The sequence below is a fragment of the Aspergillus pseudonomiae genome (assembly GCF_009193645.1).
Source record: "Aspergillus pseudonomiae strain CBS 119388 unplaced genomic scaffold BDV37scaffold_19, whole genome shotgun sequence".
Taxonomy (NCBI): Eukaryota; Fungi; Ascomycota; class Eurotiomycetes; order Eurotiales; family Aspergillaceae; genus Aspergillus; species Aspergillus pseudonomiae.
Window position 1 is genome coordinate 82,203 of NW_022476011.1, and position 13,468 is coordinate 95,670.

At 48.3% G+C, this 13,468-nt stretch overlaps 6 protein-coding genes across 6 annotated transcripts; 3 read left to right on the plus strand and 3 right to left on the minus strand.

The window, feature by feature from the left end:
- Positions 1-291: 291 nt before the first annotated feature.
- BDV37DRAFT_292547 (MFS allantoate transporter) lies at positions 292-1,995 on the minus strand (the record flags this gene model as incomplete). The annotated part of the gene is made up of 4 exons (XM_032089205.1): positions 292-663; positions 721-920; positions 976-1,717; positions 1,810-1,995. 4 exons carry the CDS (start codon positions 1,993-1,995, stop codon positions 292-294), a joined length of 1,500 nt encoding a protein of 499 aa, XP_031943294.1.
- A 634-nt stretch (positions 1,996-2,629) lies between these two features.
- BDV37DRAFT_270194 (putative NRPS-like enzyme) lies at positions 2,630-5,878 on the minus strand (the record flags this gene model as incomplete). The annotated part of the gene is made up of 5 exons (XM_032084512.1): positions 2,630-3,540; positions 3,579-3,744; positions 3,802-4,883; positions 4,914-5,544; positions 5,600-5,878. 5 exons carry the CDS (start codon positions 5,876-5,878, stop codon positions 2,630-2,632), a joined length of 3,069 nt encoding a protein of 1,022 aa, XP_031943295.1.
- Positions 5,879-6,772: 894 nt separating this feature from the next.
- On the plus strand, positions 6,773-8,802 carry BDV37DRAFT_270195 (MFS general substrate transporter; the record flags this gene model as incomplete). The annotated part of the gene is made up of 10 exons (XM_032084513.1): positions 6,773-7,051; positions 7,114-7,156; positions 7,209-7,372; positions 7,429-7,623; positions 7,669-7,844; positions 7,905-7,982; positions 8,050-8,256; positions 8,311-8,378; positions 8,430-8,525; positions 8,594-8,802. The coding sequence occupies 10 exons, from the start codon at positions 6,773-6,775 to the stop codon at positions 8,800-8,802; spliced, it is 1,515 nt and encodes a 504-aa protein (XP_031943296.1).
- Positions 8,803-9,306: 504 nt separating this feature from the next.
- On the plus strand, positions 9,307-11,207 carry BDV37DRAFT_72121 (glycosyltransferase family 31 protein). Its single transcript, XM_032091111.1, has one exon. It carries the CDS (start codon positions 9,755-9,757, stop codon positions 11,072-11,074), a length of 1,320 nt encoding a protein of 439 aa, XP_031943297.1. The 5' UTR covers positions 9,307-9,754; the 3' UTR covers positions 11,075-11,207.
- Positions 11,208-11,817, minus strand: BDV37DRAFT_72122 (uncharacterized protein). The gene has a single exon (XM_032091112.1). It carries the CDS (start codon positions 11,724-11,726, stop codon positions 11,340-11,342), a length of 387 nt encoding a protein of 128 aa, XP_031943298.1. The 5' UTR covers positions 11,727-11,817; the 3' UTR covers positions 11,208-11,339.
- Positions 11,818-12,469: 652 nt separating this feature from the next.
- Positions 12,470-13,368, plus strand: BDV37DRAFT_243660 (uncharacterized protein). The gene is made up of 3 exons (XM_032081460.1): positions 12,470-12,585; positions 12,649-13,010; positions 13,069-13,368. Exons 2-3 carry the CDS (start codon positions 12,671-12,673, stop codon positions 13,167-13,169), a joined length of 441 nt encoding a protein of 146 aa, XP_031943299.1. The 5' UTR covers positions 12,470-12,585; positions 12,649-12,670; the 3' UTR covers positions 13,170-13,368.
- Positions 13,369-13,468: the final 100 nt, after the last annotated feature.

The following is a 13,468-nucleotide window of genomic DNA, read 5'->3' on the forward strand; positions in this document are numbered from 1 at the left end:
AGCAAGATGCAGAGGACTTTGCGAATCCTTGGAGGAGTGCCCGTGAAAAGAACCCAAGATTTGGAGCACATTCCGAGGAGCTACCGCAGTAGTCTTACAAGACAGAAGATGCTATATTCTACGCTGATGGGTGAGGTATTAGGTTCCTGGGTGTTGAATGCTGATATCAATTGAGGTAACGTTCAAGTGCCCCTCCTAGATTCAATGCCGTAACGAAACTATTGACGGACGATCAGATTCTCAGCTGTGCCATTGTCTGACGATCGTCAATCTCCTATCAATGAAAGAGCCCTAGAACACATAACGGAAATTCGAGTTCTCTTTATCAGTCATGTCCTCCAATGCCTCCGCCAAATGTTTCGAGCTGGAAGCATCTCCGTTGACTATTTGACTCGCATCCCTTCTTTTATTCTCAGCCCTCAAATGAATCCATAGCAAGACCACACACACAACCTCCAAAAGGTGCGAAACAACCATGCTCCATATCCCAAGCGAGTAAGTGGGTTTCTGATGTTCTTTGTAGAAAAAGGGACCAGCAATATTCCCCGCGCAGTAACCAATAAAAAGGATACCACTAGACGTCACCTTTTTCGTATGTCCTGCTATATTCGTAGTAGTCAATGATAGAAGCATCACGAACGACGCGTTATAGGAGCCTGTCAGCTGTGTAGATGTCAGAGACCGGTATATCCCCGGGAAAAGCACAACAGGTGCCCTTACGTAGTAACATATGAGACGGCCAACTTTGGCACTTTGAGGCACGAAGCGAAGGCCAAAGGCAGCGGCAATATTAGGTGCCAGGAAGACCAGAAGCATGAGGCATCTGCTGTTCGGGGGCATTTTGGCGTTGACCCAGACACAGACTAGAATGACTACGGAGATGAAGATCCCGTATGGTATTTGGAGCAATGTGGTGCCCACTGTCAGAGGTCAGTAAGATGGTTTTGTAATATGCTGCACACATGGAGTACCCACGAGTTGAGAATCCAAATCCTTGGATGATGATTGTACCAAAATTGGTGACTCCGCCATTGACAATCGCCTGGAAAAAGGCGATCAAAAAGAAAAGAAGAACTTTGACATCAGTGATAGCTTCAAGGAACTGATAGAGCTTGAATTGTCGGTTCTCGATTCCGGTCTGATTCTCTCGCAGCCGGTTAATCATGATCGTTCGCTGTGCTGGCGTAAGATAGCGAGTGTTGATGGGTGAATTAGGAAGGACTACGAGCATGACGATTCCCCATGCAACACACAAAGCCCCAATGATAATGAATTCATATTTCCAACTGGGAAGCGAGCCTTTGATTTGGCCGATTCCATAACCAAGCACACCGCCACCTGCAATGCCCAATCCGAGGGCCGAGTACCAGATTCCGATTCGAATAGGTTGTTCGCTTCTTTTGTACCACATGCTGGTGATGATCATGAAAGAAGGATCTGCACAGGCCTCTGCAGCACCACTAAGCCCCCGGAGCACGGCGAGTGTGGCGAAGTTTGGCGAAACGGCTTGTAGGACAAGGAGGACGCCCCATGCAATAATGTTGATGCCCATGTAGGTCGCGGTGGGAAGTCGTTGCATCAGAAGATTGGTCGGTAATTGCCAAGCCAAGAAGCCAAAATAGAAGATCGAAGATAGCCAGCTATACTGATTACCGACAAGCTGTAGGTTGTCTTGAATTCCGAAGATTGCGGCATACGAAAGTGTAGTTTTGTCAATCTAGTATGCCAAGGGAGGAATAGTTAACCGATATCCAGAGATCACATCGGCATTGACATGTATCATGTCTCTCAGAACAACTGACGACTCACATAAAAGAAGATGTAAGACACTGCTAGACAGGGTAGAATGATCCAATCTATCTTGCGTACGAGGCGCTTCTCCTCTGTGAGACTAGTAGGCTCTTGAATCTCGGCACATTCAAGGAAAGCATTCTCTGCGTGGGACACATTCTCAACATGGTCCACGTTTTCTTTATGTGCAACTTCAGTAGCCATCATTATAATAATGCAAGTGTGTACTTGTTTAATGGAATAGTACGCTATATATGAGGATGAAGACTTGGCTATAAAAACATATTTAGCGTAATGTACTAGTCAAGCATTTACAGACTCTTAGCAGCGCGGAAAACTGGGGTGATCATGTCGAGTCCAACCCCTCTCTGAATTCTTTGCTGAACCAGGAATCGGAAAAGGAACCTCGGAAGGACCGGGTAAAGCCTTCGGCATTCTCCCAATTTACATTGGTGCGTCTCAAACGGCATTTCCTGTGCTTCACGCAGTGATCGAGCCGGAGATCCAAGGCTATCCACCTGCGATGTAGCCTGTACCCACACTCCGTATCTGATGCGACCCCGGTACTGCTCTATCAGTCTTGATTGACGGAGATCAAGGAATGGATCGAATGGGCAACCATTGATAACAAATAAAGGTTCAGAAGGTTGGTTTGTAGCAGCATTGAAATGAAGCCGTATTCCTGCTAGGTATCTAGGGCGGATATGCTTCGTAGAAAGGCGGGAAAGTCTCATCAATACGTGGAAGCCTGAGTGGTCTCAATCTATTTCGCACAATGTATCATCTAACTGAGTAAACAAGCAGAATTTGCAACAGATCTTAGAAGTAAAAAAGAAGATCACCACCGCAGCGCCCACGCATCCACAAATCGTTTGATTAAGCCAGAATCAATCAACTCCACACCACGCTTCAGCGAAGGACTCGCGCTTTTCGTCTTTTCCATGGCAAATGAAAGTCCTGCACAACTGGGGGTATCGTTATCATATTTCTCAGCGAAGAAGCCCAACAGTTTGATCGTTGGGTTTTTCCGCAGATCCTGCTCGGATTCACGCAGACGTTGCACCCATTCTTTCTTGGGAATGACATCAAATTTCAAGCCCGCCTGCTGTAGAGCTGACAAGAGATCCTCTGTCCATCGGAAAGTTCTGGAATTCTGAACATGGTAGACTACGCTGGGGTCGTGAGCAAGAGCCTTGGCTTTATCGTTGGAGACGATCCCACTTAGCTCTAAAATGGATCTGGCAACTACATCAACCGGAAGCCATGCCGGAGTCTCATCTAACGCTGGCAGCGCTCCCAATGTCTTTGCGGTCCGGAGCATAAGTGGAATCGCCTCAGTCGGGTTCCAATACTCAGTAGCAGTGTCTCTGACAATCTGTCCGATTCGGAGAACCCTTGCTACCATCCCAGTAGTCAGCGCGGCTGCATGAACAATTCGCTCAGCCACAAGCTTGGACTGAGCGTAACCCATATTCTGGGCATGTGCAAGTTCAGGAATCGGACATTCGGCGATCTGCGCTGGAAGAGGTGTAGCGGCAGCCGCAGAGATCGAAGAGCAGAAGTAAAACTCCGCGGGAGAAGATCGGCGACTGGATAGACAGAGATTGAGCAGGGTGTGAACGCCTTTGATATATTGTTGCTCAAAACTGCGAACACCCAAGGTGAAGTTTACGGCCCAGGCTGCATGAATGACATGTGTCAACGAACTACGCAGTTCATCGATGGTTGTGGCTGGAAGACCTAGGTCTTCTTTCCCGAGGGTCGAAGGGCATGCGGCAATCTTATACGCGTTGTAAACGGTAGAGACCTGGAGGATAGACTCGAAAGCACGCGGTCCAGCGCGTTGTTTTTGGACGTTGCACGCACAAGGCAGAAAACCTTTTTCACCGAAGGATTGTGTAATAGTTGAGACAGGATATATACTCCCAGTGACCTGGTGGCACCCGTGAGAATCTAGGTGGGTGGATCGTTAGAATGTTTATATGAGGAACGCCAGAGCCGGCTACTTACCACAACTTGATCACTAGGTGGCCGATTGAGAAAGGTCGAATATTGAGTGATCATTTGTGACATCGCTTCCAACTCGGTCTCATTGACGCAGTCATCTCCTGTGCGTAGCGCATTCAGATGCTTGGCCAACTTTTCAATGGTGCCGCAGTCAAAGACAACACTGTGCGCGAGAGAGGCACCTCCAATATCAATGTGTGACTGAAGAATACCACGCGCCTTGATTGCCTGCAAGCTGTCGACACCGGCCTCAAAGAGATCGGTATAAATTGAGATATTCGAGAAGCCAAGGTCTGCGCGAAATATATCCAGCACAAAGGTTGTCAATTCCGGCAACTGTAGAACGTGACGGGGCCCTTGATTACCACCGCCATTTTCTAGACGTGTATACGCAGCTTGAATGAGATCGTCGAACTCTATATAACACTTGTTCCGGATCATGGTTCCCTTATCAGTCATTGGGTAAGAACAAGAGTGATCGAGGATAATGACCATATTGCGCAAGATTTGACTGAAGGCTTCGGCATTCTGGTTGGCTGCCACAATATCAGGCCGGATTCGATCCAGGATTTCCTCGGATGAAAGTCCCTTAGACTCGACGCTCGGCACCATAATCAACCCTGGGAGTGGCTTTGACACACCGAATACGAGGGTATCCTTCACGGATATGTTTTGTCGGATACGATGTTCGATCGGCACAGGAAGAACCTTCTCTCCATTTACCAGTGTGACCCGATCATCCATGCGGCCGAGGTATTTCCAGGCATCGGAGATAGAAGGGTGCTTGAGAAAAGTGTCGCGGGTGTGGAAAGAGTCGGGAGGGTCGTCAGAGTTGGAAGCGACTTTGGATCGCAGTCCATCGAGAACAATACACTCGTAGGAGCCGTCTTCAGTAAGCTTAAATTGCACGAAAGGCTTCGCATTTGCCAACGGCCGAACATAATTCCAAGCTTTGTCTTCTGGGGGTCGTGCGGATGTCATCAATTGTCCTAGCTCGGTGGCTCCGTAGGGGCTGATCAGCCGGACGCCAGCGTTTACTAGCAAATCACCAAGAGCATCAGGGCAACTGCTGCCTCCAAAGAGTGCTTATTCGCATTTCACTAATTCATTGACACTTTCGTCCGTTTCGCTTAGGAGCTTTAAGACGTACGGTACGCCGTGAAAGCTCTCTGGGGCAGCGACCTTCAACGTTTCCAATATATTCTTCCCAGTCAGCGGAAGGTTGGCGTTGAAGATCGCGACTAGTTTCCTTTTGAAGAGTGAGCGGAAAAAGGTAGATAGGCCATGGTTGTGGAAGAGTGGCAGAGTGAGTAGAGCTCGGTAGCCCTTGCTGGTACTGTAGTTGGAGATGCAAGCCCCCTGGGTTTGGAACATTGGCTTGGGGAGACCAGTGGAGCCAGAAGAATGGACAATAAAGGCCCATTTTTGGGAAGCCTGTGGTGTCCGATAGGCCTGTGAGGGTACACTCGATGGCCCATTTGAGTATTCTGAAAATTCCGGGATTAGAAAAATGGACGCAGGTGAATGCTTCACCACCTTTTCGACCGCCTTTTTGTTGGACTGTGCATATACAATATCGGTGCACTCGGTCAGAGCGAGTAGGCTGGAATACACCTCGGTGCTGAGGCGGGTGGAAAGTAGCAGAATGCTGTATCCCATTCGAGACAACGCGAAGAGCGACACGATGTAGTCGAGATTTGAGGGGCCAAGGATGGAGATAACACGGTTCTCGGCGGGGTGAGAGAACTAAACAATAGTTAGCAATCAGAATGCCCTCGTATCATCTTGACTCAAAATTTACCTCTGGAAGGCCCGCTAATTTAAACCGCTTGACAGCGCCGTTGGCGAACCTGTGCAGATCACGCGGGGTATAATACTCATAATCGCTAACACCATGCGCACTCTTTGGATAGCCAACAAGGGGCTCATCTGGCGCATCCCGCACCAAGTTCAATAGAACATCGTCGGTTATGCATGGAGGCTGAGATCCGTCAACTGGTGGACTTGGGGGTAATTGGTGGGTGAATGCAGCCTTAGGGCTGTCCTCACCCAGAGCCTTGAGTGTATTTGAGTATAACATGACGGGTGATCTTTATTATGCAGCTCGTTATCAACACGATGTGTCGGATCAAAAATCGTAGTAAGTTGTTAAGTACTAACTCAGTGGGATAATTGCCCATGAGCATTTACATTATCAGTTAGAGTAGCCAAAGAACCAATCGGACAACATTGAAGGGAGGCTTTGGCCTCAAGATGCTTTTCCGGGCCCATCCTCTCATTTCCGTACACCAATTATTCGGCTTCACAGAAATTCAGACCCCTGATCTTGCGAGCCCGAGGCTATTAAGAGTAAAATTATAAAGTCACAACCGACAAGCATGCCATTAAGAGCTCTGGAAATGAAACACACAATACGAACATTCGAGGTAAAAATATGGGGCGTTGGTTAATTCACGGAGATGCTGAGATCTAGTTGACAATCGGTATAGGTATAGGTTAGTAGTCATAGTGGGTAGAGCTATCAAGCAAGAGGATATAGGAATCCGGTCAAACAGATACCCTATGGGCAAGTGAGTGATTTGATGCCACTGACCAGACGTGTAGTATGACAAATTGTGTCAGACCGTTTGATTGACACTTCTTTTCCTAGCGCGGTCGATCTTGGATCCACTTATCCGTCTTCTGTGGGGCATTTACTCGGATATGCAATATACGCAACGTTTATGGAGGTGTAGCCTTTCAAGCCTTGGAAAACTAGTACTCTCTGCGTTGTCTTTGCGCCAATCGTCTACCCCACGGGGAACCTTGCTTACCCCAGATATTTGAAAGATAGAGCTTGGTCCTTCCCAGGAACGTTATACTGGTCACTTTGGTCTGCTCTTCGTCTATTTCTACCCCGCCATTTTCTTGGAAGTTTCTTGGCTCTCTTCCTGTTACACGTTTTGAGTTGAATCGAATATTGGAATCCTAAGTTATGGACGGTGCCAAAGACCCCGGAAACCATCACATTGAGCAATGTGCCGTCAAAAACCCCAAAGATCAAGATCTCAGGCCAGTACCGACGGCCTTGATGGATTGGTCTCCAGAAGACAGAAAACGACGCGAAAAAGCGCTGATCAAGAAGATTGACACCCGACTACTAATCATGATGTTGGTTATGTACATCCTCAACTACTTGGATCGTAACAACATTGCAGCGGCAAAGTTGGCCGGCCTGCAAGATGACTTAAACCTCAAGGGGGAAGAATACCAGGTAAGATACCTTCCACTGAACAGGAAACCAAACCCATTTCGAGATCTGACCGCCAGTCAAAGGTCTGTGTTAGTATCTTATTTGTCGGATACCTCTTGATGCAAGGTAAATCTAGCTTTGGAACCTTGTTGAAAATGCCAAGGGCTAATCACAGTAGTGCCGTCGAATATGATTCTCAACAAATTTGGCAAGCCTTCGATCTACTTGCCAAGTTGCATGGTGGTGTGGGGTGTCATCTCCTGTTCCACTGCTGCCACACAAGGCTTCGGAGGCTTGCTGGCCGTCCGATTCTTCCTTGGGTTTGTTGAAGCTGCTTATTTTGTGAGAAAACACTGGCTCCCGCTTACCGACCCCTCCAAGTTGCTAATATACGCCAGCCTGGCTGTCTCTATCTCCTGTCAGCATGGTATACAAGGAAGGAATTAGTTAAACGGACCGCACTACTATACGCCGGGTCATTGATCTCCGGCGCATTTTCGGGCTTAATTTCCGCAGGCATCACAAGCGGCTTGAACGGCGCCCGAGGTATCGCAGCATGGAGATGGCTCTTTATTATCGAGGGGGCGCTGACGGTAAGTTTAACCACTATGTCAGCGGAGTAATGTTGATTATATCAGATCTTTGTCGCTTTATTCGCTTTTTTCATCGTTCCTGATCTCCCCAGAACGACGCCCTGGTTAAGTGATGACGAGAAAGTTCTTGCGGCCTGGAGACTAGAAGAAGATATCGGCGAAGACGACTGGGTGGATAGTGAGCATCAAAGCATGTTCCACGGTGCAAAGCTGGCTATCTTGTAAGATGCATCGTTTCCCCTGGATCTTAGTCGTTAAACTAACAATGTCCGTCCGATCAGAGACCCTAAGACGTGGCTACTGCTGGGCGTCATCTACGGCTGTACGTCATCTGGAGCTGTAACCACTTTCTTCCCAAGGTATAGGACTCTCTCCTAAATAGCTCCATAGCACGTTGTATGAACATCGAAACTTACTTATTCAAAGTGTGATGTCCGGACTCGGCAAGAATAACATCGACACCTTGCTCCTGACGACACCACCATATCTCATAGGCACAATTATTGTGTTGATCCATGCCTGGAACGCAGACCGCACAGGAGAGCGATACCTCCACCTTTGCCTGCCACCCATTTTCGCCATAGTGTCATTCATCCTCTACATGGCTGGAAACGACTTTGCCGCTCGTTACGTGTAAGTCCGCAAAATCTGTGTCACAAATGAGCAGCTATTGACAGAGGCCCACAGCGCAATGTGCGTCATGCTTGGTAGCATCTATGCCAGCTACGTCGTTGCTCTCGGATATATTTCCAACAGTAAGAACCCCCTTTTCGGATATTATCAATAACCGATATTAAAGAGTTTAGTTCTTCCCCGCCCCGCCGCAAAACGGGCAGCTGCTCTGGCCTTAATCAATTGTCTCAGCAACGTGGCCCAGATCTATACCCCCTACCTTTACCCTGGTAGGTTCCGCACCTAGTCAGAAGAAAATGACTATATGTGGACGATTGCTAATCAACTGAATGACAAGACTCGGCCTCGCCGCGATATATCACTGCGTTCAGTGTCAACATTGCCATGTGCGCTATGACGATCATATTTTCTACTGTCCTTCGCGTTTATCTCGGGAGATTGAACAAGAAGCTTGATCAAGAGGAGGGTGCCGATTTGTTCACGTATGCTGGTAGTAGTGAAGGGCCTGAGGTGGCTGCCAACAGGGGCTTCCGGTTCTTGCTTTAGAACTTGAAGATCTGGACTCGGAATCTTTAATTATGCTTAGACAGTCCTCCGGAAGCAACAAACACATATCAGAGTGCAGTTTATACCCAGATGTAGATATTGAGACCTTCTGACTCTTAGACTGCGTATTGAGCGAAGTAAATGGGTGTTGACGATGATTTCCACGGATATGAAGATTGTTCAGCGTAGGGCATTCTTAATACGTGTAAGACCTCTGTGGAATTTGAATCCTCCAGTGTAGTATTCTTTTGCCTCAAGGCAGGTAACCATGTTGATTTTTAGTGTAATGGATTCAAGCCATACATGAATAAAAGCTGTTATGATCGAGTCGGATTGCTGGAGGATAAGTTTCAATCAAAGACCACAAATGTTAGCGTAAAAGCGACCCAACAGGCAAGAAAGGGGCCTTTCTACTTTTTTTTTTTTTCTGGTAGACCCAAAGTATTAGGGTGTTTTGCACTCTCAGGACTCTAAGAAAATATATTAGCACATTGACTGGTTATCATACAAACCGTGGTCACGTAAATTCCAAATTGACTGCTCGCAATCATGAACGTGCTTTGACTAGCGACCGCAATATGCGGGAAAGAAACTGGACCCTATGTTGCAAGGTTAACTTGACATCTCGCGCTTAGACGCTGGGTCCAGGCTGCCTTGGAACCCGCCAAGAATTGGGAAGGAAAAAATAGGAGAATTAATTATTGGCCTACCGTACCCCACAGGCCCACTGTGGGCGAACAAAGGCGTCCAATAACCCGACAAGCCACATAACCACCGCCAGAAGGAACATCAATCACTCCATCGTAGTCCACGTCAGCCGCGCGACCGGTCAGGGGTGCCTGGTCCCCACGACGACACACAAAGCACGAGGGGCGTTGCCCGTGGGCTTCTTAAGTCGCAACATGGCCTCCTTCACCCGCCGCTGCCACCTCGGCGCCAATCCCTCAGCTCCATGACGGCCTTTCGTCCTGCTCACCATCCGCCGCGCGGACGGATTGCCTGGATCAGCCCGATCCTAGGTCTGCTGGTCATTCTCTTCATATATCTCACCCACCGAAACATATCGTCTCCAATCGCATTCCCGCATATAAAACAAAATGCCGACACAAACTGTCCCAGCCTCCCTGGCATGGAGGATGTCTTCGTCGTCCTCAAAACAGGCGTCACCGAAGCCCGCGACAAAGTCCCCGTCCACCTCCAAACCACCCTCCGCTGCATCCCACACTACATCATCTTCTCCGACTACAACGAAACGATCAACAATGTGCAACTCCACGACGTCCTCGACAGCGTAACAGAGGACATCAAACAATCCAACCCGGACTTCAGCATCTACAACCGTGTGCGCGCCGCCGGGCGCACAGCGCTTACCACCTCCGACATGAACCCGGACACCAACACCGCGTTCGGCAAACCGAACAACCCGGGCTGGAAGCTGGACAAGTGGAAGTTCCTGCCGATGATCGAGGAGACGTTGAAGGCGCGTGACAACGCAAAATGGTACGTCTTCATGGAGGCAGACACGTATTTCTTCTGGCCGAATCTGCTGGCCTGGTTGGCGCAGTTGGAGCACCAGAGGCCGTATTATCTAGGGAATCAGATGCAGATCGCCGATGTGGTTTTTGCGCATGGCGGGTCCGGGTTTGTGCTTTCCAACCCGGCGATGCGCGCAGCGGTTTCGCTGCGGAGGTATGATTTGGATGCGTGGGATCGCGTGACAAGGGATCATTGGGCCGGCGATTGTGTGTTGGGCAAGTTGATGGCAGATGCTGGCGTGGGCATGCTGTGGGCCTGGCCGGTGTTGGTCTCAGGCCAGCCGAGCGAACTGGACTTTTTCTCCGAGGGGTATCGCAAGAAGCCATGGTGCTATGCACCGGTGGCTTATCATCATTTGGGGCCAGAGCAGATTCGTGACCTCTGGGAGTTTGAGCGGAGATGGTTTCGCGAGGGGAATCGCAAGCCGGTCTTGTATCGGGATGTGTTTCGACATATGGTCCGGCCGAAGTTAGGAGGCACGGTTGCCGGTTGGGATAATCGAATCGGCGAAACGCCGGGAGAGACGAGTCTTAGCTTGGTGGAGTGCCGGGTGCTCTGCTATCGCGATGATAAATGTGTACAGTATAGTTATACGGATGGGAAGTGTTGGACGTCCCATGTCCCTGTGTGGGGCGCGCGGAAGGACGAGGTCGCCTCCGGCTGGATCACGGAGAGAGTCGATGCCCTGGTAGAAGATATGGGCTCCTGTCCTCAACCAAAGTGGATTGTAAGCTAGATGCTATACCGGCGCTTGTAGGTTGTGTGTATAATTCATGGATTATGAGTATATCGTCCAAAATTAAGCGCGAGCACACCGCTTAGCCGCATATAGACTCGAATAGGGTCTTCTCCTCGAATCACCCTCCATCGATTGCTCGATGCAATTAACTCCCTGCACCCCTCCATAGCCCACGCCCATTTCCGGACGAACCCCAACGTCGCATCCCAACTCTCTACTCTGTACGGCTCTCCCCACAGGATAAGCTCCTGTCTCGAGGCAGTTATATTGTCATCGTCCCCTCTCTCGTGGCCAGTTTACTGGCAATAGGAGATTTGCTAGACCATAAGGAACCAAATATGTGGTCAACGATTTTTTCGCCAAGCAAGTCTCTCAAAAGTTCCGCATGATCATAGCAAGTCTCCTTGGCAATCCGATTATCTCGCATCTTCGGTATTGGCAAGAAGTCCATCAATATCGCGTGTAAAATATCCATCTGCAGCGATGTCGGAGCCAGACTCTCAGGGAGGCTGGGCCTTGTCGCGAAAAACATGGAGGTACCGAGGAACAAAACTTGGCCGTGGCGGATCTCATTTTTCTCAATACCTGGGATGATGAATGCCGTGGACACTACCAGCATATACCTGGCGTGGTGGTGGCCAAGGCACATTAAATTGATTAAGATGTAACAAGGGACAGAAGGTAGGGGAACTCCCGCTTCACACAACCGATGCGAAGCCGTCTGTCCATTGTTGGGTTGTCGGATGATGAGTAATATGGATTTAGAGGTTGGATCGTGCACTGGTATGATGGTAATCGGTCATTAGTTTGAGTGGTAGTAATTGTATGCAATGCAGTATCTCCTGTACTTCCTGATATCCCAGATACTCAGGATGATGTACGTACCATCTGAAAGTAAGGAAGCCGAAGCAAACCGTCTCCCTATCGGTCATCTAACGCGTAAAGCGACTAAACGGAAGATGAAGGAAGGCCGCAGTTTTGTTAAGACCAGATATTTCTTGAGATTGAGAGATCCTCTAAGTCAGCCACAGGAATTGAAGGTCAACGCAGGGTTGATTGGGAATAATATGTTAAATTAGATTGAATCACTCACCGTTGTTTGGTCGAAGTAGGAGGGCGATCACTGCTGAGTTGATTAGAATGGTATATTTCATCGTGACTCTCGATATATTTTGCTTAACCGTCTGTGTTATTATAATACATTGCAAGGAAAGCTTTCATCTTGAGTCGTGTGATGTAGCTGTGACCATGACTAATGAACAAGTAGAGTCACGGGGTAATAGTGTAGGTCCTGAGGCACCTGTCAGTGATGCACAGATGATATAGCGAACCTCATCTACGTAATACCTTGGGTGATTCTGCTATCATAATGACACCCCGATGCTGGAAGGGTCTAGTTTATGACTACTACCCCTCTTCTTCAGCCCATATTGTTGTCCCCCTAGAAAATCCACACTTTGCTCCAAGAGACACAGACACAAAAATCACAAACAACTTTTACGAGACAGGTATATCCTATGTTATGACCACTTACATCAAGTATAGTATAACAAAGCTAACTCTTAATACAGACATCACCAGCAACTCCTAGCCATGGTGAAGTTCAGCAAGCAGACCCTGTCGGATGGCACGCGTGTCATCGTGCGCAACCGTGTGTATCCTGACCGAGGTGCCGTCTTCAAGCTCTACTCATTTATTGATGATTGGGGGCAACACGGTTACTATGGGAAGCTCAGCTACTCCAGGTGGAAACGCGCCCTCAAGAGCCAATGCGGCTTCTCCCCTAGGCGCCATCGTATCAGATGTAAACTCTCGTTGAACAAAGGCTCACAGGAGCTTATCTATGTTTCCTGTGAGAAGCAGTTTGTTGCTGCTATTGATACCCTGGCGAAGAACGGGGCTGATCTAGAATTCGAAATTGTTCATAAATTTGGTGAGATTCCTCTGTTATTACATGAAACAGGTTGAAGATATGAGCTTACTTTTGTTAGAATGGCTGCATGAGAAGGTAGATCTCTTCTCGAATGCAGGCCGAAGGTCCTCGCGTGGATCTGTCTATTCTGATGCTCGTGAGAAATGCGATCTTGATTGATCATTGGACAGTGGTCCACTTCCTTGGTGTTAAGACAGACGGTGTTGGGATTTGCTTCGGGGTTTCTAAGTTTATGTTGTATACCGGTCTGCGTTGTGGAGTTTCTATCTTTGTGAGGTTGAGAAACTATGCTTTAATCGAATGTTGTTCTATCGCTTGAAATTGTATGAATTGCTTCTCTTCGGAAATGCACGACGGCGACATTCTAAATAGTTACATCGCGTATTACATACGCTGACCAACTGATTAGATATTCTAATAACTAGAAAGGCCTTTCATCCATAATCAGTATTGAGTAT

What these genes read in the sequence shown, in the direction of transcription:
- BDV37DRAFT_243660 (XM_032081460.1), top strand. Translation starts at nt 12,671, where the DNA reads ATGGTGAAGTTCAGCAAGCAGACCCTGTCGGATGGCACGCGTGTCATC. An exon ending in CGAAATTGTTCATAAATTTG is followed by an intron (nt 13,011 to 13,068) that starts GTGAGATTCCTC and finishes TACTTTTGTTAG; the next exon opens with AATGGCTGCATGAGAAGGTA.
- BDV37DRAFT_72121 (XM_032091111.1), top strand. Translation starts at nt 9,755, where the DNA reads ATGACGGCCTTTCGTCCTGCTCACCATCCGCCGCGCGGACGGATTGCC.
- BDV37DRAFT_72122 (XM_032091112.1), bottom strand. Translation starts at nt 11,726, where the DNA reads ATGTGCCTTGGCCACCACCACGCCAGGTATATGCTGGTAGTGTCCACG.